The 27,201-nt window shown below is 36.9% G+C and overlaps 1 protein-coding gene across 1 annotated transcript; it reads left to right on the top strand.

The window, feature by feature from the left end:
* The first annotated feature begins 19,741 nt into the window (after window positions 1–19,741).
* LOC113359767 lies at window positions 19,742–20,119 on the top strand. The gene has a single exon (XM_026603349.1). The coding sequence runs from the start codon at window positions 19,742–19,744 to the stop codon at window positions 20,117–20,119; it is 378 nt and encodes a 125-aa protein (XP_026459134.1).
* Window positions 20,120–27,201: the final 7,082 nt, after the last annotated feature.

Genomic DNA, 27,201 nt, shown 5'->3' with positions numbered 1-27,201 from the left:
ATATAAACAAATATAATGCGGAAAAGTAATAACACAGACACCAAAAGTTTTGTTGACGAAGAACTCGCAAATGCAGATTAACCCCGGGACCTAGTCCAGTTTTGAACACCACACTGGATTAAGCCGCTACAGACACTATCCTACTACAAGTTAACTTCGAACTGGAATGTAGTTGAGCCCTAACCAAGTCTCACACCGATTAAGGTACAGTCGCGTTCCTTATGCTTCTGAATCCCAGCAGGACTCTACGCACTTGATTCCCTTAGATGATCTCACCCACAACTAAGAGTCGCTACGATCCAAAGTCGAAGACTTATAAACAAATTTGTCTCCCACAAATAAGTCTATTCTAATAGATAAATATGTCTCCCACAGAAATACCTATGAAGTTTTGTTCAATCTTTTGATAAATCAAGGTGCACATGAACCAATTGATAATCTGGTCTTATATTCCCGAAGAACAACCTATAATATCAACCACCTCATAATAACTTAACTATATGGTAGTGAAAGAAGTTATTGTGGAATCACAAAGAATGAGACGAAGATCTTTGTGATTACTTTTTATATCTTACCTATCAGAGATAAATCTAGAGCAAATCTTAGAGAAGATAGTACTCAATACGATAGAACAAGTAAGATCTGAATACGCAACTACAGAGAAAATAGTTGGGTCTGGCTTCATGAATCCCAAATGAAGTCTTCAAGTCGTTGACCTATAATGGTTTTAAAAAAACCTAGGTTAAAGGAGAATCGACTCTAGTCGCAACTAGTATCACATATAAGTGTGGGGATTAGGTTTTCCAGTTGCTAGAGTTCTCCCTTATATAGTCTTCAAATCAGGGTTTGATAGCTTAGAAACAAAGCAATCAATATTCACCGTTAGATGAAAACCTGATTTAAGATTCAATCTAAGTCTGCTTAAAACCAAATCAATATCTCTCCACCGTTAGATGGTCTTAGCTTGTTACACACAAATGAAATATACCTAATTTAGATATGGGTAACCGTAACTAAACGTGTATATTGATTTGGCTCAATAACAATGAATCGAAGTTAGCCATATGAACACTTTTGTCTTAACCACATTCATCTAACACTTCTAGATCAAATATGATGATCAATCAAACATGAATGATAATCAAATGAATCTAATTGTGTTACTCATAGAGTTTTTCAATTGTATATATCTCTTAGAAGTATACAAGACACAATTGAAACAAAATCGGATTTGATTCATGATTGTACAAAGTACTTATAGAAGAATCAATTCATGAACATTAAGCCACGGTTTGCAAAGATTGCATTACTTAATTTATAAATGTATTTGTTCATGAGTATGAAAGCATATTTAACCGATTTTAGAACTTTAACCACTAAGTTTGCAAACGGGTACGCAAACTGCAGTCCTGGACCGTAACTCAGGTAGAACAGTTCGCATGTTGGTATGCAAACTTGGTTCCCGGACTTTAACAGTTAAAACCGTTCGCATGCTGGTATGCAAACTTGGTTTCCGGATCTGAATCATACCACAACAGTTTGCATACTGGTATGCATATTATGTTATATCCAGACAAAGGTTAATATGTTCTGAACTCCCATTTCAATCATTGAAACATCCTTAGAAGACGACAATAGCTGTCTCACACAAACTATTAGCTTATAAGTAATTTTCAAGTGATCGAATGATCAATATGAAACATTTCAGTCGACATCAAATGACTGTCTCACACAAATCATGTAAGATATTTCATAGCAATTTTCACATGATCATCTTTTGACTTATTATTTAGTTTCCAACAAATAAAGTGTTTCCAACTAAAGTCGTCAAGAATAATGATGAACATAGCTAAAGTAAAAAGCTTTCAACTCGTATTTCGAGAAATAGATAAGTGAGTTAAACTCAGCTCGAAATATCAAATGTGTATAATATATAGTCTATGTAGCTATACGACTTAGTCTCGTTAGGATATAGAATAAAATAGACTTCTGAGTGATAGATAAGTTTTAGTCTCCACATACCTTTTGTTGATGAAGTTCCTCGAAGATCTCCTCAGTAGATCTCCGTCTTCAATGGATGAACGACGTGAAGTCTAAAGCTCAACTACACATTCTATCCTAATACGAGACATAGCTATAAGTAGACTAGAAATCAAGACTTATAGTTTTGATCACCTAAACTTGACAAACAAGCTTGAGATAGCAACGCTTGCGAGTTCGACCGAGCAGTTGTCTAACAAAGATGATTTATGCAAAATAAATGTCGTTATTGGAAGTCGGGTATCCAAAAAGAAGCGTGATATACCAACAATCATAAGAAGCCACCGCTTCTAGAACAATATATGGTTTTTAATAATGGCCCTTAAACTTACCTTGCCAAACATAATGACATACTGCCACACCGAATGCATGCAATCAGGGATACCTAGCATTCCGAGAAGGCCTCTCTTTGCATTTTCAGCTAGTAGTGGGTCAACATTGGTAGGCTTCTAAAAGGTCCTAAAAATTATCCCCGGCCAAAAACTTGGTGGGCCCGGAGATATGTATAAAATTAAGCGCAATGAAAACGCGGGCCTACAGTAATACCGCAAGTGCACGGTCGTCGGTTGTAGCTCGTGCAAGTACGGGTCGATCCACAGAGATTGGGAGTGTTTTGTTGTTTCTAGCTATTTTAGGTTCTAGCTGCTATTGGGCTATGAAGCCTTTTGGCTTAAATTGGGCTTTGAGTATTAATGGGTTTGATAACAATAAAATGAACTGAGCTTGGGCTCAGTTAGTCTTTGAAGTGTAAATGGGCTTTGGCCTTAAACTTAGGCTTTTGATTAAGCCCACAGTTGACTGAATTGGGCTTTTAGCCTTAATGAAATGGGCTTCAGTTTGTACAAACAATGGACAGTGGGCTTAGAACTGAGCTTGGGCTTTTGGGATTGTTATGAGCCAAGCTCAGTTGCAGCAGCAGCAGCAGCAGGGGAGGGGAAGAAAACAGAGAAGCAACAGAGTTGCAGGGCAGTGGAATAAGAGAAGCAACAGAGTTGCAGCAAGCCAAGGGAAGTAACAAGAAAAGAAGTAGCAGCAATAGCACAAGCAAGGAAGAAAACAGCAAACAAAATGAACATGGAAGTGAAAGTAAAACAGTGGCAGAAACAAAGAACAAAGCAAGATGAACCAAGGCCTAAGGCCAAGGGCAAGGGTGATAGTGAAACTAACAGAGCAAGGCTAAGGCAAGAATACAGGCAAACAAAAATGGAATGGCAAGATAATCAGCTTGCTATGAGCACTGATTTCTTCCATTGCACAATCAGCACATTGCATCCTAAGCATACAAAAGGAATGGCAAGATAATCAGCTTGCTATGAGCACTGATTTCTTCCATTACTCAATCAGTTCAATGCTTCAAAGGTAACTAGCCTAGCATTCCATCAAACTAACAGCAAATTAAACATAACAGTTGAGCTAGACATGGCACTAACATGACAAATTAAAATTAAACAGGAACACATTAAACAGGAATTGATTGGAAATTAAAACTGAACATTAACAGAACAAAGTAACAATTAACAATGGATAACAGTTAACAGAACAAACATCAACAGGATATGAAAACAAGAAATTAAAACATACACATTTAACATATGCAGTGAAATTGAACAGAACACATTGAAGAGGAAAACCTTAACAGAACATAGTTCTGGACACTGGCTAGTCCAGCATGGTTTTTACAACACACCCATAGTTCCTATTTATAGTCCACAACACAATTTCCCTAAATTACAAAATTAGGGTTCTTCCCCAAAAATCAGTTGAATTAGGTTTACCTAATTTCTTTGAAATTGATCCTTGAAATCGTCGACCCATGCTTTGTAATTGCTTCCTGACCTCTTCTCATGCGCCAATTGCAACTCTAGGTTACCTAATTTATCAGTTTTTCACGCCTAGGGTTTCAGGCAGAGAAGCGTGAAAAAATGAGAAAATAGGGAACTAGAGGGCTAGGGGGGAGATGGGTTTTGGTTGTTGGGTGATAGGGTGATGATGGTGGAGGTGTAGTGGTGGCAGTGAGGGTGAAGAAGGTTGGTGGCGGAGCTGGTGGAGTTTCTGCAGAGGTAGGTGATGGAGGAGAGGGTCGACTGTTTGGGAGAAGGGGGGTGTTTGGGTAGGTGGTATAGGTTCGGTTGCTAGGGTGTGAGGCGGATCCACCGAGTCTTGATGTTCTGTGACTCTGAGCTGCGAGATGCGAAGATGGTAGGTAGATCGGACGGTGATGCGGAGGCAAGCGAGGAGCGACCGTCGGATGAAGGGATACAACGAAACGAACGGTGCTAGATTAGGTTCGGTGCTGTAGTGTAAGGTGGGGATATCAAACATTGATGCACAGCAAGGGAGCGACCGTTGGATTCAACTACCATCTAATCTAAAGGCTTGGAATTTCAGCGCTGTGGTGCTTGGCAGAGACTTCAGATTTTGATGCTCTATGAAGGAGCGACCGTTGGATGCTTCTGAGAACTGATCTGATGGCTGAGAATGGAGGCGCTTTTGTGTGTAGAAAATGAGGTTGTGCGCACCATTCTTCGCGGCTTCCTTGCGTGATTTCTCCCGGCTTTTCACTACTTTTCTGCTCTATTCCGCTCCGCAATTCATCCAGACTTTATTTATTACCTAAAAATGCAAAATTAAGTAAGAAAAATATTTATTCTTGAAAATAATGAAAATACAGAATATGGGATAAAATGTAGAATTACTGCACAAAAGATGAGTTAAATGCCAACAAAAAGGGATAGATATATACAATATTTGGCACTCATCAAACATCACCTTTCGTTGGTTGTTGTAAAAAATGTGGACCAAAATGGTTGATGACAGTTTCGCAAAATATATTGATATTTCGTGTGTGTTTTTTATTTGTCATACAAAAGTACTCATCACATGCATCCATTGGCATACAATAACCTAGAATCCTTAGGAATGCAGTGATCTTCTCATACATTTCATGCATCAAATTTATAGTCGAATTTATGGTTTACCCGAATTTTTTTTCTTCCAATAAACCTAATAACCAAGTGTTGTGGCATACGGAAGCGACGTTGGAAATCTTAATCAGAGTACACACATCCGTTGGTAAAATAATCACCCATCATTTATTGATTTCCTTCCTCTCGAAATCTCCACGTATATATATATATCTTATTGTCAATACTGCTCTTGCTTCTGGAGCTCGTGGTACTTGACTCGTGTATAATTGTATCATGGTGTTGGTCATCGTTCTCTCATCATCTGAATCTTCATCTACTTGATCCAACTGATGCATCCACGCCTGCTATTGTTGGAGAAAGAGAGTAGCACAACTATGTTTTTTCGTCATTTTGAAAATCAGGATGCATAAGAGAAAAGAAATTATTGATCGAGACAACTGAAAACAAGTAATTTATTGAACAAATTGGATGAGTTTAGAAAGTAGATAGAAATTGTGTGTGTTAATTGGTGAATGATACGAGATTTATATAGGTTAGATGGAGATATATCCGTTGGATAACGACTGAAAAAGTATTCATTGTTATTAAAGATTGAGATGATCGGCTCTAGTTGCTCCAACAATGGGTTTGTGTTGCATCGAGGCTCGACTCAGCCTGGAACGAGTTTCCCAGCTAAGGCCGATTAACTCAAATATCACTGATATTTCTTTTTTTCCACTGTGAGAAAATGAATTTGCCTTCCCACGTGGACCATCAAAAATATTATTTAACCAATCTCCATTGGATTTGCTTTTACGGGTGTAAATTTTGAGGGTTTATTCACGTTGTTGATAGATTGAGGGTTTATTGTGGATCCTCTTTGCTTCGTATGTACTTATGTTTTGCTCTGTATTTATTTTTCCAAGTCAGAAATTATTATTTTATTTTATTTTGATGGTTTGCCTGGAAAGGCTACAGAAAAAACAAAGAGAACAACAATAAGATTGAGAAACAAATAGAGAGAAAAAAACCAAACAACTGCACTTAGAAGAGGGCTAATGCAGTTGGGGATTTGGGGAGATATCCAAAGATTTTGGACATGATGCTGAAGAGCATATCCTGCAAGAGTATGCACATCTGAATTAACATCTCTTAGCGTGAAAGTAAAGCTTGCTGAAAGAAGAGAAGATGAATACTTGATTTCTTCTATAAATCTGCTAGTTCTCCAGGTTATACGACGAGCATCATATGTGATGGCCTTTGACAACCACTTGACAGTCCCCCTCAATAATCACCTTACTGAAATTCATCCTTTGAGCCAGGGAGATAGCCAGTAAAAAACCTTGAGTCTGAGCTGCAACCGGACTAGAACAAGTAGCAGCAATAATTTCACTACACAGGTAAAAACCTCTCCAAGTCCTGGCAATAGCAGTACAATAACCAACATCATCTTTAACTGTCGCATCAACATTAATCTTTATCGTGTCTGGCGAAGGAGGAATCTATTGTGTAACTTCCGAATGCTGAACTGACTGATTAAAACACCTGTTTTCTTCCCTTCCAACACCATAATAGTATATAGCATTAAACCAGTAAAGACCATCATTGAGAGTATCTTGAATATTGGCGGTTTTATTTTCATGAATGACCTTGTTTCTGGTTCTCCAGATGGACCATACCAAAGAGGCACCCAAGCCAGAATTGTTAGATTTTGACACAATCTCATCCATTTTTTTCATCGGCATTGAAGAAGCTTACTAAAAGTAAGCAAAAAACAAAATCCCACGACACAAATATTGAGCATATACTCAACTACCGAATCTCAAAACCGAAAAAAAGAAGGAAAAGAAAAAACAGGCATACTTAATTTATGTAAAACTGACCTAATTTGACATAACACTATAAGATAAATCCCTTGCATAGCTTCATGGTTTTTGCACCAGTAGAAAGTTTTTGACTTGTTTTATAACTTTGTTCACATCTAAAATTTTACTAAAAAAAACCCAGCAATTCTAACGAAATGCTGGAAAAACAACGAAAGAAACCGTCCCCTCGCAGATTTTTTTTTTAAAAAAATTTGTGGTCCCTAATGGGCCCCGTCCCTCGGAATTTTAGCAAGGGGCATGTATCTAGTGATTTCATTTTCATTGTTTTTCTCTCGGTTTATTCAGGCTTTTTGTAAAACAGGTTTAGTCAGGCTTTTTGTAAAACAAATATTGTTTTCAAAGACATAGGGGTTGTTTGGTAACCATTATTTTAATGGATTATCAGTCCATAATCCATTATGCAGATTATAATGGATTATATATGTGTTTGGTAACCATTATAATAATTGCTTATTTTAATCATAATTGAAAAAATCCATTGCTTTCATAGACAGGAAAAAGTTGTTTTGAAAATTTATTATAATCAATTATTTTTTTCAAATTGAATTTTTTCTTCTTATTTTCTCTAAAGGGGTATTTTGCGTTTCCTCCCCTTTAAAGATAGCTAATTATCGTTTCCTCCCCAAATAGATTCAAATTAGTGTTTCCTCCCATCGTTAGGTTTTCCATCCACTGCGCGGTTAGCTGAGTCGGCACCTGTGCACGCGTGGCAGAAATTGTACGCGTGTCAAACAAAATTACCAAGATACCCTCATTTTTTGGTAAATTAAATTAAAGTCACAATCTGAGTCTTCTTTCCTGAAACTGAAACTCAAATCACTTGTCTGCATTTTCAATGGCAACACAACATCACCAGCAACTTCGTTAATTCATAACACCCCATTCATCATAACAGCACAATCTTATGTCCCCCAACCTCATCTCTTTCTCTACGTCAAACCTTCAAAAAACCCTAACTATCCATCTGTAATTGAGCACAACAACAATCAAACCCATATCCACCCTCTAAATTCATCTAATTCAGCTCTAAATCACCAGATCCATCTTCTACCAAACTACATCATCATTCCATCGATTCTCCAAATTCAATTTCTCGTTCTCCAGTTCGACTCAAACCCTAGACAGAACCATAAAACCCAAATACCCAAATCAATCTTAGCACCAAACCCTAACTCTTCATCTGCAACTTCATGTAACAATCCCAATCAAAAGAAAATACTGGTTAATTTTGATTCCACTGTATGCAAAGCTATTGAACAAAGGTTTTAATTAATTCGCTCAATAATTTAAATAGGTTTACTGCCATTAATGGTGATTGGAAATGTAGTACAGATTGGGGGAAAGTTTCTTTGGATTGATGTCTCTGCCGTAATTGAAGATGATTCGTGAAGATGAAGAGTGGGTTTGATCCGAAACTAAATTTTACAACAAGGTGGTGCCGAGATTACAAGAAGTTTTTGGTTGAGCATTAAACAGATTGATTGATAGAAACTGAAGTTAAGGTTTGAATTAGTATTCTGAATTGGGGATTTTCCAGTATTGATGGTAACTTTCAATGGGTACTGATAGTGTTTGGAATCTGAGATGAGACAGATGGATATGGATCAATATGGATCAAAGTTGTAAGAGATGAAGCTACAACAATGGAGATGAAGCTACAACAATGAGATAGGGTTTACAGAGAATAAGAAATTGGAAATGAGCTGAAGATGGGTTTTTGGTTGAATCTGAACACCAGCAGCTCGAGTTGGTAGATGGTGAAATTAGGGTTCTGTGAAGGTATTGTGAAATGGAATTGAGGGTCGTGTTACAGAAAAACAATTGATTTAATGGGTTTGAGATGTGAAGAATTAACAGAGAAGGTGGTGGTTGCGGCTACAGATGGGTGTGAACTGGTTTAGTGGAGGGTATTTTGGGATGGTGAAAAAACACGTGTACAGTTTCTGCCACGCGTGTATAGGTGCTGACTCAGCTAATCGCGCAGTGGATGGAAAACCTAATGATGGGAGGAAACACTAATTTGAATCTATTTGGGGAGTAAACGCTAATTAGCTATCTTTAAAGGGGAGGAAACGCAAAATACCCCTTCTCTAAACTATTAAGAGAGAAACAAAAAAACAACATAGTACTAAAAAAATATCCTAGATCATTGTTCTTTCCTCTCTTTTTTTGAGATCATCATTTTAAGATAATCAATTATTTCAAAAAAGTGTTTGGAAAAATCTACTTTGAAAATGATTATATCAAAATCATTTATCAATATACGATTATATGTAATCATAAATAGATAATCATAAATCTTATCAAACAAGGTCACATTGTCATCCATACATTAGCAACCGCAACGTCAAACCTGAATAATGAAATTAAAAGGAAAAAGAACATCATCATCAATCTCACACACACGCGTATAAGGCTATATGGTTATGTCATGCTCATGCATGTTGAAGCTAGGGAGAGAGATGATTAAAGAATGAATATAGGATGCAGCAGATTGGTTTATTGTTGCCCATTACCTGCTCGTCGTTTACTATTTTGATCAGCTTTTTCTTTTCCGTACCATGCATGCTGCTTATAAGTAGAAGTTAAAGAAGTTGTTGAATGAAAAATGACCAAACATACATGGGAACTTGGAAACATATGCCATTTGGTTTGAATTTTCTTTTTCTCTCTTGTGATATAAATAAGTTGTACGTATCCTTTTCCTTTTACGTAAGAAAAGAAGAGGAGAATAGTGTTCGAGATCTCTTTATGTTTTCCCTTACCTTTGGATCAAATCATGATCTAAGAGAGATCATAAAGTAAGAGTATATGTTATTTGATTTTTGGTGGTCCAATGATCGATAAGAAGTGTTGAAACGTACCTGTGTTCGTATGATAGTATAATAGCGAATCATATTGGGACGTGGGAGCGAGCACAATGACTCCTGGGGAACTCAAATCTCGATAAAGCGAAAGAAAGATGGAACAGAAGAGCCCAAAAAGAGATAGAAATAAGCAACGTTATAAAAATGTTCTGAGCATTCCCGGAAACAAGATACTACCATTCGGGAACTGAGACAAAAGGAAAAGTTTAGGTAATCAAAATAATATATCTTGGAGCTCTTGACTTTATATAAGCGAAGATTCTTTTCGTGAGGAACGTTTCTTAGTTTAAGAAAGTATAGATTTCTAGAAGATTCAAATGTTGGCCTATGCAAAGGAGGTCCTCACTCTACGGATATATGCCAGTATACTACTGCTATATACATACACATCCGGCCCACGCTTCTAAAGGTACTACTGGTAGTCCGGTACACACTATTGACGCAATTTTCAAAATCAAAACAGTGTGTCCCCATAGGAGATATTCTACGTGAACCTAGTCGAGTTGGCCATAAAAATGTGGACCAAGCAAATCCGTGCGATTTTATAAAACGGGACCAGTTTACACCTTCAGTGGCCAGTTTGATTCATTGTGATCCCAACTTCTGTTACAAGTAGACCACCAGATGGACACAGTAGGCTATCGAAGGACTAAGATCAATTCGGTTTGACCGTTCGGATGGATACATTCTCCTCAGGGTTGACAAATACTGATTTTGAAACCATCACACCGGTGGGTGAAGGTATCCATATCACCATATTGAGAGATACGTCTGGTTGGAGTGATAATTTAAATCTAGTCAAACAATCAGGGTCGATGTTAAGCATATATTGACGCTCATTTTCAAAATGCACCAAGGTATTTAACATTTTAACTAGCTTTGAAGCAATGGAACCCCGTGGTCCCTCATCCTAGTCTCCCAATCCAAGACTAGATACCCTATGTGTCCACTCAGATTTTCCATTAGAACGTCCTGGTCAACATATGTGCCTTTCTCTTTGTTTTTTGATAAACATATCTTCTCTTTGTTCTCGAAGGCGAGCATGCCGTTCCCCAAGAAGCAAATCAATATATAATATGCTTTGCTGTGTTTAGGTATGTGGGTTTAAGGTTTTTAAATGGGAGAGATGGTGAAAACTGTAGCAGAAAGAGGGAGCAATATCCGTCCACTCCATGTCCTTACTCAGACACCAAATGTATACATTTAACAAGGAAACCCGAATCTAAGAAGGTGAAAAGGATCTGTTTTGAGGGGGTTAGTTCCCTAATAAATAATGACTTGATTCTTAGAAACCTCAAGAATACACTGAAGCCTCAAAAACTTAATCACGACTCCTATTATAGTTTTTTTTTTTCTTTTCTTTTTCTTTTTCTGAAGTATATATTATAGCTTTACTGGTATATTAATTCCAACAAATTGATAAAAAAAATGTTTTTGAAATAAATGACAAATTATGAAAACGAAAATGCTAGCTCAGTCGACAGAGAACCCCATAAAAAATACCGACTGAAATTAGTGGTTGAGTCTACTTTTCGACATTGTATATCCTAATGATAGAGGGATGTCTAGACATCGGATCCTATCTCAAGAGTTTCTCGAGGGATATTTCGTGGCAGGTGTATCATTGCTCTTCTTATGCAAAAGATTAGTTGATTTTTTTTTTGCAATTTTCTACGTTCCTTAACTTCGTAAATGCTTATGTAATCCTGCTATTAAAAACGAAAACAAAACAAACGAATCCAAAATATTATTGTGAAAATTGAATTATTGTCCCTCCTTCTGATGGGCCTTCACAAATATCCCTAACAGACTTCACAAATATCTCTAGTGGCATAATTGAAATTACAATAAAAAAATAGTTTTCATAATCTCATTTTTAACCTTTATACCTTCTTCTGCTTCTTCTTATCTTCTTTATTTCTCATTCAGAGAAGAAACAATCGAGCTCACCACCATCTCCATCGCCTCCATCGCTCTCACCACCACCATATTCATCGTTCCTATCACCACCACCATCTCGATCGCCTCCACCACAACTAGCAACACCAATAGTGATATTTATTATTAGAGTTGATCAACATATTCGTTTTATTTTCAGATCTGATACAGAAAACTCAAGACCTGATTTTGATTCATATTTTAGTTCATCCGATTCACACAGATTGAAAGATCTGATTTCGATTTTGGTAATTTCGAGTTGCAGATAAGTTTTTCATATTCGGTTCATCGAAGCTCAAGACTGATTCAGTTCATATGTTCATCATTTTGGTTGCATATAATTTTTACTGGTAACCTAATAGCTTTGTTTTCATCTCAATTTTCGTATCTGATTCATAATTAGAGTCTAGATTTACATTAATCTCATCTTAATCTCGCTTGTGAGCTAAGAATTTTGAAAATTTTCACCAAACTTTTTCTAGGGTTCTTGGTATTGGTGTTGCAGTGTTGTTGTTGCTATGGATGTGGTGATGGAGGTGCTATAAAGTTTGTGTTTATGTTTTTTATTGAATTGATGGTTGATGGTGGTGCTGAGTTATTGAGAGAACAACAAGGATCGGTGATGTTATTGGTGGAGGAGTTGCAGGAATGGGTGTTGCTATTGTTTATATGTTTTTATGGGATCAATTATTATTGTTGACCCAATTTTTATGGGATCAACTACGGTTGTTGATCCATTTATGGGATCAACTCCTGTTGTTGACCCAATTTTTTATGGGATCAACTACTGTTGTTGATCCCATTTATCGGATCAACTCATGTTGTTGACCAATTTTTTATGGGATCAACTACTGTTGTTGATCCTTTCAACTCCTACTGTTGACAATATTTCCTTTGGATAAGTATAATCATGCTTGTAGTTTAAATTATGTAATTTTCTTCTAATGTTGAACTTGTGGTGCAATGGTAGCATGACTGACTCCATGTCAGATGATGCGTGTTCGACTCACGCCAAGTTCACTATATTTACATGGATCAACTTTCATTGTTGATCCAATTAGGGAATTAACAACGGTAATCGATGGTAGTTGATCCCCTAAATTGGATAAACTTCTAATGTTGATCCTTTTTTTGTTGATACAAAAAATCTGAACCAGTGGCGGCGGCGGCCAACTAGTGGTGGTGGCGGCGACGGACTAGTGGTGGTAGAATATTAGTGGTGGTGGCGGTTGGTAGGTGGTGGTTGTTGAACGGTGGTGGTGGAATGGTAGTTGAATGTTGGTGGTGGTGATGGTGGTGCTAGTGGTGGTGGTGAAGTGGTAGAGGAAGAAATTTGTTCCGTTTTGAAATAAAAAAAATTTATATGGGTGAAGGCATTAAGGTAATCTAATTTTAAAAGGATAAGGTTATTAAAAAGTATGAACATATTTATTGTTGTATGAGGATATATTTATTGGGTTTTAAAAGTAGGAACATATAAATAATGTATCCTATATTATTTTGTGGCCGCATTTTTGATTTATAAAGATCATAAATAAGATTGTATTTTGTGGCTTCATTTTTAATTTCTAAAGATCATATGTAAGAATGTAACGTGCCTGGGATATATCATATCTCCTTAATTTTATGTATATACGTTTTCAAATCTTATGTTTAAAGATTAAAAAAAAATATAACGGTATTTTCTTTTTCCATGATTTTATGGGGCCAAGGATAATTTAGGGATGCAAATATTAGAATATGCATGGATTTTCACTTAATTTATAAAATATTATACGGGGCATGTGATCCTACAAACACATTAGGGATAAATAATTTGGTCAGCATTATTGGGTTTTTATTAGGGTTTAATCCTATAATTATATTAGGGAGTCTTGTTGATCATGTCTATTAGTAGTAACATCAATACTAGGAAAAATCTTTAGTGTAAATTAAAATTCTGAAAAAGCAGACTTGGAACTCGCCAAAACTCGGAAAAACCAAACTTGTAACTCGCTATACTCGGTATATGCGGAGAATTAAAGATTGTCTCGGCAAACTAGCGAGTATCGCTTGGAAATCGGACTTGTGAACGATTTTAGCTACATAGGCAAGTGCTCCCACATAAAATATATGAATTCATGCTTTCATAAGTAAGTGTCGATTGATATTTTTCGACGATCATTTCCTTAAATATGAAAACTTTCGATAAATAATTTTACGGCATTACTCGATAGTAAACAATAACTTTCTTGTTAAATTTGTTTTCTTATTATTCATAAATTCCATTATATGAGTAAGTACTGATACAAGATTCTTAGGGAAATTCCAAAATTCATTCATTAGATCGCACGATGGGATGAACAAACAACAAAAACGTATAGCCAAACCAAACCAATATAGTATTTAATGGTTTGTGCATCGAGTTGCAACATTTGTCGCGAGATAAATGTTCCCACACAACTTGCATCGCTCAATAGCGCCCGCTCAGACGTCCAGGGTGCACGACTCGTAACGATGGCGCCTCGCCAAAGCCAAAGGCACAAAATATGTGAGCGCTTACACTTAATTAATCTTTTTATAGTCGCTTTTCGTGCCTATGGCGAGGAAAACACCAAAATCCATGATCTTTTTCTTGGCAAATTGGACGCGGGTGAATTTTTGAAACACGCAGTTTACACGAATCGGACGCGTAAGCAATATCGCCCATCCACTAACACCTGACCCTATTGATTAGGGCTTATCTTTTCTCTCTAGAGAACTTTATTACCCGCTTTCCCCGTTCAACTATTTCTTCCCTTGTTCTCTCAGGAATTTTTGTTTTTCCCGCATTAAATCTTCATTTATTTCGTTTGTGAGTAGAAAATTTTCATCTTTTTTCTCTATAAAAAATTCCTTAAATTTTGGCAACCCAAAAGTGTAGTTTAGTATGGCCCAGGCTTGAACATTTTTTTAGCCCCGGCTTAAGCCAAATATCTACACACAAAGTATAACCTAATATAAATTAGGTTATATCAAATTATGGATTTGGACTTCTTTAGGGGTGGCTTCGGTCAGGAAAAGCCTGGCTGTAGTTCTGTCCCTGCTCCCCATGACGTGACATTAATCCAAACCTTCGATCTCAAAATGGTAAATTTTTGGCACTCCTGGTAGGTCTTAGACTCTAGATGAACAATCATGAATCAATATTTTTTGGTCACATCATTGAGGAAATATTTAGAAAATAAAAATGAATTTTCTCTAAAAGAAGAGCAAAAATCATAGTCGAATCACCGATTAGAACCGACTCGTTATATATTTCTAAGTCGGTGTAAAATATTAAATATCCCTCTAACAAAAGTATATTGACCGAGTCAGGAGGATATCTTGCATTTTTAGCATGCATTCTGATACAAGACTGTGTGCGTATGTAGCTATGGGAAAAGTCTATAATTTGGACAATTAACATAGTCCAGATATAGGACAATTAATCCAGACCTTTGATCATTCTCATCTTCATCCCACTACCAATCCCAATGTTAGAATCATTCCCCTCTTCACCGTTAAGATTGTGACACTTATTGTCCAAATTTTGGACTAGTCACGGTTGGACTAGCTGTAGCAAGGTCGCTATGAAAATAGTCTATAACTTGCACAGCTAACATAGCAAGGTCGGTAACTACGTATCATTATCAGTGGGTTTCCGTATTATACCAAGTTACCAACATGCTCGTATATACGGTACTTAGAACCGTGGATCAGATAGAGTAGTGAGAGTGTTCTCGAATCTAGAACGTTCATGTACGGCGTATGCCGTATGATTCAGTCTATACGACAGAGGCAGACAAGACGGAAACAGTATATTAATCGTCCTCTCTCACTCTCTCTCCACAATCTTTTAGTTGAACACTTCACTTTCGTGTGATTCTCTCGCTTCACTCTTCACAGATCACAGTTCACACTGTGTAAGACTTCTGTTTTCGATGTCAATACAGGAGAGTAGGTTGTGTAGACCACTGTTATAACTTCTACTCGTCTTGTCTTTTTGTATGACCGAGGCTAATTACTTCCTTCCATTCCATTCTTTTCATTGTTTCATAAATTCCATCAAATAAACATTTTTTATATCACAACAAATATTCACTGTTCCAATGTACTATTTAATTCGTACACTATGTATGTAATTAAGGACCGCATTAATCTCTAGTCTCAACTATTATTAATCATTTCTTCATCATTGCGGGTCATAACCATTCATCAGTAAGCTGAAAATTAGAATAGGACAGTTCTACCATACCAGTAGACACTAGCTAGTGTTTTTCATTTGTCGTGAATTGCTGTTCAGCTGCTTCAGCACCACCATGAGTTCATCCTAACTATACTAGTTGGAGCTCAACTAAGCCAAGGATATGTTTAGGAACACGTCGCCGAGATTCGAGAGACAAGTGTTTGGTTGTTTCACGGAGGTCTCTTTCTAGACCGGGTTTTTGCATGCCATTTTACACTGTACCAAGTATTTTAGGTTGCTGTGAGAATAAGTAACAATAAACCTGGGGAGATTGAGGTACACCTAGATTAATTAGAGTATATATCCATTTTAAATCCATCCAAGGTATTATGTTAAGGGGTGTCTAAAAAATGCTAAAAGACCAAATTGTCCTTACTATTTTCATCCAAATTTAGACCCTGTCGACTAAAACTAACACCTAAAGCTTATCAAAACAAAAACAATTTTCAAAATCTATTGAAAACTCTACATGATGAAATCTATTTAAAACTCCAACACCCAGATTTTGCTGTTATTCGTAAGAATGTTAAATATTTTGAGAAATGCACGGCTCATGGTTTGGTTTTGAGACACTTGCCTTTACCACCTCAGGGGAATTAGGTGATGGTTTCATAGACTTTCTGAAGCGTTTGCGCAATTATATGGCTAGCCATGATGCTGATGTTCGAGTCAGAGAGTTTTTTTTCATAGGCTAGGCGTAGTTTTTCAAAAAGGTGTTGGAACATAGCTTGTTTCTAGGCTTCCGACCAATTTATTACCGGATGATAGTCTCGGTTGTAATTCTACTATTATACAATGATCTTAATTATCACTTGGTAAATATTCATTCTCGTTGAATAATTAGAAAAAAAAATCAAAATGAAACAAAAAATACATTCGGGATTTGAGATTGGGTATGATTTTGTACCCAATCTCAAACTGAGTATGTAATACCCAATCTCAAACCTTTTATTTCACATTTTTATCAAAAGTCGACAGGGTATCTTTTTGTCGACGTTGTCGACTAATACATGATTCCACAACGCCGGTAGGGTATTTTTTGCCGACCTTGCCGACTAATACATGATTCCAACAACACCGACAGGGTATTTTTGGACGACCTTGCAGACTAATACTAGTCGGCAGCTTCTTAGGTCGAATATCATGACGAGTTTTCATCTATGAAATTAGCATTTACAGGGTCGTCACGGTATTCATCCTTATACCTTGTCGACTATAATTTAGTCGGCAGGTTATGAAATTAATACCTTGTCGACTAATCATGCATTTCTAAACACCTTTCTCTGTATGTCAAAAATCCTATAGTCGCCAGGGTATTTTTTTGTCGACCTTGCCGACTTTTCATACTTTCAGAATTGAAAATGTTGATTTCTTCTGTAATTTTGAGTACGAAATCACTCAGCAGCTTTGCAATTCCCTTTGTAAAAGTGTTTGGCTAGTATGGTTTCATTTCCGTTACAAAAAAAAATCTCAAAAAAAAAAAAAATCCTCAAAAATCATAACACATAAGCCATGAGTTCAATCCAAATAATACCTAATTTGAGAATTTTAATTCAACTAATTAACTAAATTAATTAACCTAAACACATTATTAGTGTTAATTAAGCAAGGATATATTAGGCATTTTGAAAATATATGGTTAAAGGTTGTCCTCTTTTACTTCAAATGACCCAGGTTTTGTCTCATTAGGTATACCCCAATTAATCTGGGTATCCCCCAACCAAGTCAGAAAAATAAAGTTCTATGGCTGTTCGTGGATACCTTCATAATTGACGGGGAAAAGTATTTAAGATTGGGGAAGGATCCGATGACATGGTTAGAATGACATTATCATGACATGGTGACACCTTTTTTTCTAAAAAATCTTAAAGACGATGAATTTGAAGTTAAGATTTTGGTGACATGTTCCTCATACAATACTCTACATTCCTACCAAAAATGAGAGTATTTTGAAATACGAAACTTCACCATCCATAAATTTTAATTTCAGCCGTTAATTATCAACGATCGATATTCAAAACGGTAGATGGTGGTCTTATACATCTCGGAATGCTCTTATTTTTTTTGTTGGAGTGTATATACTTATAAGAAGAACATCTCACCAAAAATTAGCTTTAAATTCATTACCGGTTGGATTTGGTAGAAAAATGGCGCTAAAATGTCAAGATTATGTCACTCAAACCATGTCAATGGATCCTACCCCTTAAAGATTATGTTAGATGTCAAATTCACGACAACATGTATTCAACGAATAAAAGTATTTATATTTGGGTGAGGTCTACCATTTTTTTCACGCATCTAGATTAAAAGAATAAGGGTATTTAAACTAGGTAAAAGTACGAAATTATCCTCACTATTTAAGACATAATTTCAAACTTTGTCATTTTAGATTTGAAACCTATTCAAAACCTTTCAAAACTGAATTCCATTCATATTATTTCCTTCACAAACTAAAACTAAAAGCTAACTACATCAGTCGATTCTAACCAGAGTGATCGTGTAAGGACCTTCAAGCTCGTCAACGCTATTAGATCAGTCAAGAGACGACTAAGCCGCTAATGACTCGATTAAGTAGAGACGAACGTTGATTATTAGAAATTAATCTAACAACTATCTAGATATTAAACTAGCATCACTAGATAGATCTCAAAAAGTTATGCACAATGGACTACTCAAACGTGTCATTCGGATACCGGACGAAGCAGAAAACATCGGATTCTCGTGAATGGCAAAATCGTAATTTTCCTTTAGACGACCTGGCTGCCCTTATCCGTTTCTCGGGTGCCGTTAACATTTTATTTGGCCTTATACCTAGTCGACCCAGAAGATAAGTTCGCATCTTTCTTTTCTTCGTTTCATCTTTTCGTTCTTCATTGTCCTTCATCCGATAGAGATTTGAGAGATTAAATTGAGTCTTGTGATCGTGAGGGTTAGGAAAAGATCAAAATGTGATTGTTGGTGATGGTGGCGATGTTTATTGAGTTCGGGAAAGAAGAAACTGATGTTGTTATAATCAGAAAGCTAGGGTTTCCACGTGGGTTCAAGATATGGAGGAGTTGATTAATTAAAGGGGGATTTGAGTAGATGGTGATGCAAAACGAAAGAGGTTGGTGTTTAATCGAAGTTCTGAAGTTGATTCGGTGATGCATCGATGAGCTTGTTGAAGTTGTTAGTCGTGCTTATTAGTCAAGTCAGTTAATCGAGTCTTTAGCAGTGAATAAGCCCTATTGTTCAGGGTTTCAGTTGTTGATTGAGTCTGTCAGTAGAGTTACCAGTAGCACCACTACTTAGTCGTGTCTGTTATGATCCTATTTTTTGGTTCTTGTAAAGCTATTTAAAATCCAATCTCTGTTTTGCTATCAATAACAAGCAATACAGCTTTTTCAATATTTCTGGTTTCTAGATTTGGTATCCAGAGCCAGCACGAGCTGGTTTGTGAGAAAACAACAGTCTTTCTCTTAAGTGTGACTGTTTTTGAGCGTGAAGTGTGAGAAGCAGTAGCTTTTCATTCAGTGATTTGAGTGAGAAATATCCTTCTGGAGTTTTTTGAGTGACACAATTAAGAATGGAAACAGAAAGCAACTTTGTTCAACCATCAATTCCAAAGTTTGATGGGTTTTATGATCATTGGTCCATGTTGATGGAGAATTTTCTAAGATCGAAAGAATATTGGAGTATTGTAGAGGAAGGGATTACAACTGCAGCAACAGGAGGAAAAACAACAGATGCACAATTGAAGGAGATCAATGACGCAAAGCTGAAAGATCTGAGGCGAAGAACTACTTGTTTCAGGCTATTGACAGAACTGTCTTGCAAACCATTCTTGACACTGGATATGCCAAAGCCATTTGGGATTCAATGAAAAAGAAGTACCAAGGAACATATCACATTCAACGTGCACAATTACAGGCCCTCAAGAGAGACTTTGAGGTGCTTAGCATGATGGCAGGAGAATCGGTGAATGGTTATTTCTCTCGCACGTTAACCATTGTCAACAAGATGCGACAGCACAAAGGCAAGGTTAGTGAAGAAGATGTTGTTGAGAAAATTTTAAGGTCCATGACTCCAAACTTTGCTTATGTAGTTTGTTCAATTAAGGAATCAAAGGATCTTAGTACACTTTCAATTGATGAACTTCAAATTAATTTGTTGGTTCATGAACAACGTATGAATGCACACGTTGAAGAAGAACAAGCCTTGAAAGTTACATATGGTGAATCTTCAAGAGGCAGATGACGTGGTGGATTTCGTGGTCGAGGAAGAGGAAGCGTACGGCACAACTTTGATAAGTATGCAATTGAATGTTTTGGGTGTCACAAACTTGGACATTTCCAGTATTAATGTCCACACAAGACTGATGAGAAGGCACACTACGTCGAGACAGGAGAAGAGATGTTGTTGATGTCCTATACAGATGAAGCAGTGAAGGATCATGATGAGGTATGCATGTGGTATCTCGATTCTGGTTGCAGCAATCACATGTGTGGAGAGAAGGAGCTATTCTCAACCATGGATGCAGACTTCAGAGATACAGCGAAGTTGTGTGACAATTCAAGAATGAAAGTAATGGGAAGGGGCAGTGTTGTTATTATGGTAAATGGTATAACTCAGGTTGTCATAGGTGTGTTCTATGTTCCAAATTTGACAAATAATCTACTGAGAATTGGACAACTTGCAGATAAAGGTTTGATAATAGTGATTGAACGAGGAAGATGCGAGATATATCATCCTCAGAGGGGTCTGATCACAGAGATTTCAATGTCCTCCAATCGAATGTTCAAGTTATATGAAAACGTAAAGCGAAAAGAGCAGATGTGTTTTTCTGTTACTGCAGATGTTGCTCAACTGTGGCATCAACGATATGGTCACCTGAATCGTAAAGGTCTGAGAACACTTCAACAGAAGGGGATGGTGAATGGTTTTCCTTCACTTGGAGACATGACAAAGGTGTGTGAAGTATGTCTACTTGTCAAACAATACAGGTTGCCTTTTCCAAAAGAAACCACATGGAGAGCAACACAAGTTCTGCAGCTCATACATGCGGATATATGCGGACCTATCAAACCTATATCCAACAGTGGAAAAAGGTACATCATTACTTTTATTGATGATTTTAGTCGTAAGACATGGATATATTTTCTTATTCAAAAGTTAGAAGCTTATGATACTTTAAGATGTTTAGAAGTCGTGTTGAGAAAGACAAAGGCATGTCTATTAAGGTTCGTCGTACTAATCGTGGAGGGGAATTCACCCTAAGTGAGTTTAATAAATTTTGCAGCGACAATGGCATACAAAGACAACTCACAGCTGCATACACTCCACAACAGAATGGTGTTGCAGAAAGGAAGAATCAGACTATTATGAATATAGTCTGTAGTTTGCTTGTTGAGAAGCAAATTCCAAAAACTTTTTGGGAAGAAACAGTGAACTGGGCAATACATGTGCTGAATCAAAGTCTTACAGTTGCTGTGAAGAATGAAACTCCAGAGGAAGCTTGGAGTGGAGTTAAACCATCAGTCTATCACTTTCGAGTCTTTGGATGCATCTCTCATGCTCATGTACCTGATAGTAGGTGCACTAAAATCGACAACAAAAGCATGAAATGTGTTCTTCTTGGATTCAGTGAAGAATCAAAAGCATATCGACTATATGAACCAATCTCCCAAAGAATCATAGTAAGTCGAGATGTTGTCTTTGAAGAAGATGGTTGTCTACAGTGGGACAAGGAGTATGAGCAAGATGTTCTTGTTGACTTAGAATGGGAAGATGAAAAATATGATGCAGTTGTTGCAGCTAATGGAGGTGCGTAAATTGCAGCAGGCAGTTCATCAGTTGTTGTAGAAGAAGAACCAGCACCTGATGCATCCCAAGTAACTCAAGCTTCAGTTCACATCAGAATGTTGCGACAAGCTCCAGTGAAAGCTCACCATCACCACAAGTCAGAGAAAGACGACAACCTATATGGATGAGGGATTATACAAGTGGAGAAGGACTCTCATATGAAGAAGAAGATGCATCATTCTTTGCAATGATGGCCACATCCACAGATCCAGTTCATTTTCAAGATGCTGTCAACAATGCGTCTTGGAGAACATCCATGGATGCTTAAATTGCTGCCATTGAGAAGAACGATACTTGGGAACTGATCACTTTATCTGTTGGTGCAAAGAAGGTAGGGGTGAAATGGTTTATAAAACAAAACTCAATGAACGTGGTGAAGTGGAGAAACTAAAAGCTCGATTAGTGGCAAAGGGATACACTCAAGAATATGGAGTAGACTACATTGAAGTATTTGCACCATTTGCTCGTTTGGAGACAGTGAGATTGGTTATTTCGCTTGCTGCTCAAAGAGAATGGAGTATATATCAACTTGATGTGAAGTCAAACTTTCTGCATGGTAAGCTCAATGAAGATGTGTTCGTTGCTCAACCTCCTGGATACACTGTACAAGGTGAAGAAGACAAAGTATACAAGTTGAAGAAAGCCATGTATGGACTCAAGCAAGATCTACGAGCCTGGTACAGTCGTATAGAATCGTACTTTTCCAAAGAAGGGTTTGTAAAGTGCCGTTATGAACACACACTCTTCATCAAAGTAGAAGCGGCATGTAAAATTTTGATTGTGTGTGTTTACGTTGATGATCTTATATTCACTGGGAATGATGAAAGACTTTTTGATGAGTTTAAGAACTCTATGATGTAAGAGTTCGACATGACTGATTTTGCCAAGATCAGTCATTTTCTTGGAATAGAGGTAATGCAGAAAGCTGATGGATATTTCATCTGTCAAAAGAAGTACATAGAAGAAATACTTGAGAAGTTGGGGATGGCTGGTTGCAACTCAGTCCTTAATCCAATTGTTCCAGGTTATCAACTTCACAAAGATGAGCAAGGAATAAGGGTTGATAGCTGCCAATACAAACAACTGATTGAGAGAGTCTCATGTATCTAATAACCACACGGCCTGATGTCATGTTCGTGGTAAGTCGTTTGAGCAGATTTATGGATTGTCCTACTGAACTCCATTACAATGCAGCTAAGAGAGTTCTGCGATATTTGAAAGGGACAATAGATTATGGTATTCTCTACAGGAAGGGAGGAGATGAGAACTTAGAAATCTATGCAGACAGTGACTATGCAAGTGATGTGGATGATCGCAAGAGCACATCAGGTTATGCTTTTCTAGTGAGTTCTGGAGTTGTGTCTTGGTTATCGAAGAAGCAGGCTATATTTACATTGTCTATAACTGAGGCAGAGTTTGTTGCAGCTGCTGCAACTGCAACACAAGCAGTATGGTTATGGAGAATCTTGGAGTATTTGAGCCAGATGCAAAGTGGTGAGCATACAATCATTCACTGTGATAATAGTTCAACCATTTCCTTGTCAAGAAATCTTGTTCTACATGGCCGTTGTAAGCATATAGATGTCAGGTTTCACTTTCTTCGCGATCTTACAAATGATGGTGTTATCAAACTAATTCACTGCCCCAGTCAAGATCAAGTTGCAGATATAATGACGAAGCCACTGAAGCTGAATACCTTTGTAAGGCTTAGTGGCTTGATGGGAATGAGCTCTGAAGCAATACTAAACTGAACTCCAGGTTTCAGTTTAAGGGAGGAAATGTTGAAGTTGTTAGTCGTGCTTATTAGTCAAGTCAGTTAATCGAGTCTTTAGCAGTGAATAAGCCCTATTGTTCAGGGTTTTAGTTGTTGATTGAGTCTGTCAGTAGAGTTACCAGTAGCTCCACTACTTAATCGTGTCTGTTATGATCCTATTTTCTGGTTCTTGTAAGGTTATTTAAAAGCCAATCTCTGTTCTGCTATCAATAACTAGCAAGGGTTTCTCAAGATGAACTAAAGGTTCGATTGGTAATGAATAAGAAGAATTAAGGATGGGTTTGGTCTATTGAGGAACGAGGTGAAGTCAATTAAATGTTGAAGTTGTTCTGGGGAAGAATTGAAGAAATTAGGGTTTGTAAAGAAAGTCAGGGAAGATGAAATTGGCGATGGTGAAGTTATTATGAGTATTGAACTGGTTGGAGCGTGAGCATAATGGTTTAAGGTAATTGCTTCTCTAAATTGTTTTAGTAAAGTAATTTAATCTTTTGATTTAGTATATTGAGTTTTATTGATTATCTATTGTGATGATATGAAGATGGTTTAAGTATCTTGTATAATTCACACTAGAGAAGGTTATGAAATTTAATAGTAATGATGTTGTTGAAGTTTTAAAGCTAGAACTGTTATGGTTGAATAGTGAAACTGTTTTTTGATTATATGAATGAGTTGTTGCAGATTTTAGTGGTGATTCTGTAACGGTTGTCTGTTGTGTGCTGTTGTGAATAAAAGAAGGGACTTGAATTGTTGTGGTGTTACTTGGTTGAAGTTCTGAAAGATACATATATAATTTGGTAGAGTTGAAGTAGTGACTAAGTGTTGTTTGAGTTGTTATTGATGCATGGGAAGATGAGAATGTTCTTCATGACAAGAATTAGTTTGAAGTTAGGATGGCAGTATGTTTGAACTATAGATTAAATGGAATGTGTTGTAAAGATTAAGAGAAGTGTTTGTAATTATGTTGAACTGAATTGCGGATAGGAAGTTGAACTTGAAACTGTTTGTGTTGAATGTTAAGAATAGTGGTGTTTCTTATGAAGATTGAATGAAATGGGGTATGGATATGGTGGTAGAGGTGAAAGTGCAGACAATGTATGAGTTGATGTTAGAAGTGCCTGAGTTAAAGTTAATGTATGCAGTTAGTGGTTAAATGGTGTGTTGCAGTGAGTTGTTATGTGATAGAAGTATTGGAATGATGATTAGGTGAAGTTCCATGTCTTGTAGTACAGGTAAAGTAATGGAACTGAGATGATATTGAATGATAACTACTGCTATTGATGTTCCAATTGTAGAAATTTCCAAAGAAGAACTATTGCAATTGCAGGTAGGCATAGTTTGCATTTGTATTTGAAATTCAAAGTTTGTTTAAGAATAAATGTATAATTTTAGTTTGGTAGATTTGAAATTGTACGAAGTAGAGTTGTAGTTTTCTGCAATAGAAGTATACCTATTAGTCATCTCAGTCAGTTTAGCTGACTCGGTGTGTCTGACTGAGTTGAATCAGCCGACTCATAATCGGCTCAGTAAGCCAAGACCAGGTTTGACCTTGACCGAGTTGGACTATACCTTTGACTGTTGACTCTGAATGTATTAGTTGACCTGACCTTGACTCTGTTGATTGACGTTGACTGTTAGTTGACCCTTTGACTATCAGTGACCATTAATTGACCCAGTTGGTTCAGACCTTGTGTAATGGGCCGGTGTCGTAGGTCGTGCCGGATCAGGCCCATGGACTTGGGTTTAGAGTTAGTTTTCCTATTTTGATGTTTTGGATCCCTTATGGTCCGAATTAGCTTTTGGTTCCTTCTACAAAGTTGTAGATCTTCTTAAGACTTGTCTAATGGACTATAGAATCAATATAGTCGGACCAGTAAACTCTTAGTTATGCTAAGGGTAGAGAATGAGTTATCATAAATGGGTTTAGAACCATTAGATGGACTTGTTATGAACCTTGTATGAGCCTTTTGGCTAAACTCTTGTAGTGTCTGTGTGATTAACAGTTAGTCTTTATTAACAACGATCGATGTAAAGGATGAACTAGTGGATCGTAGATCTTGAGGCGGGCATGGCTTGTCACAATTCAGGTGTGAACTCTGTAACTTTCTTGTAATCATTAAGTTTCTTTTCAACAGTGAGCATGATGTGCCTTTACTTCTTGTGAGCATAATTGTGTGTAATTGAATGGTGATACGTTGTCCTAGGCACAACAAATTACTAAAGATATTTCCCACTAATTAACTGGTAATATAACGGTAGTAAGAGATCGTTCCCACAGAGAGATGTGTAATTGATAGGTTATCTGATCAGCAAGATAAAGTAAATAACAAAGGGGGTTTGGTTGTGAGATAAATAAAAAGACAATAATAAAGAAAAGAGATGATTAAAGAATCATTCGTCGTTACCAAGCGATAGCAGAATTAGAATACTTATTTATTTTCTGTTAGAACCATCCATCACCAACCGTAAAATAATAGCTAGAGCAGTGTTATCCCCAAAGTTCCTTATGTAACTGGATATCGAAGCGCTCGCATATCAAGTTTTATCCAACTGAACCACCAAGTAGTAGCGCACTCAAGGTGTAACCCAATCAGAAGCTTTAAGTTATGTGAACTTAGGTTGATCCTAACAGTTAGACTCTTAGCGCAAGATCCACTTACTAGTGTTGTCTTCACACACGATTGCTCTACAAAATCCCTCTGAGAGGTCTCACGTTCTCTACTTGTGTAAGGGTTATTCAACAATTACACGGATATCCTAACCCTTTACTAGCAATAGAATGATCAAATGATTAATCCAATGGTACATTTGAACAATCTAGAAATTAGTCATAAACCCTAAATATAGTAAAAACAAATGATGATGATAAAAACTCTCAATAGATTTGTATTAATAATAAAGCTTTACGCTTAGAACATTAAATTCATCTTTAATCAACAAAGGATTTAGCTACTCATATTACAAAGAAGAATAGGTTCCCCCTAAAGGGGTAAACCCGAGGTTTTGATGTCGAATAAATCCTAGATTGTGATATGAGATGATAATGATCTGGAAGGCATGTACCTATTTATATAGGTTTACATTTCTTGGACTTCAAGTATCCTAGTCGGTTTAGGAACCCGACCCGAAACTATGAAATAAAGACCCTAACCGTGAATTTTGACCTTCACCAGTATACATAACCGTTTGCATACTTAAATTTCAGTTAAATCCATGGGAACTAAGTATGCATACCCGTTTGCATACTGAAAATCCGTTTGCATACTTTTATGTCTTCGGTATTCGATAAAAAGCTTGTTTTGCCCACAACTTCTTCGTCCGAACTCGGAATGACCTCATTTTTTTGCATTCTTTTTATATTTCAATTCTATTTAATATGTTGATGATAAACCCTTAATTTTAATGAGTTAATCTCGGTCTTTGGCCCGTCTCTTGATTTTGAGAGATTTGCTCCTTTTCGTCGCACTTCTTCAACTTCTCTTGGACTTGGGAACTTGGATACTTGGAATACTTCTCTTGTTAGATACTTTTAGAAATTTGTAGCTCGTTTTCTGGTGATTCACCTAATGGAGACAAATAGGAAAAAACAAGAGTAATAACACAAATACATGCAAGAATAATAGTTAAAACAAGTATGGATGGACACTAAAATCATATGAATTATGCACTTATCAAATGGGCATGAGTTGCAATATGGTTACCTAGT

The sequence above is a fragment of the Papaver somniferum genome, chromosome 3 (genome assembly GCF_003573695.1).
Source record: "Papaver somniferum cultivar HN1 chromosome 3, ASM357369v1, whole genome shotgun sequence".
Taxonomy (NCBI): Eukaryota; Viridiplantae; Streptophyta; class Magnoliopsida; order Ranunculales; family Papaveraceae; genus Papaver; species Papaver somniferum.
The sequence above is the reverse complement of the archived record's forward strand: the minus strand, read 5'-3'. Positions and strand labels throughout refer to the sequence as shown.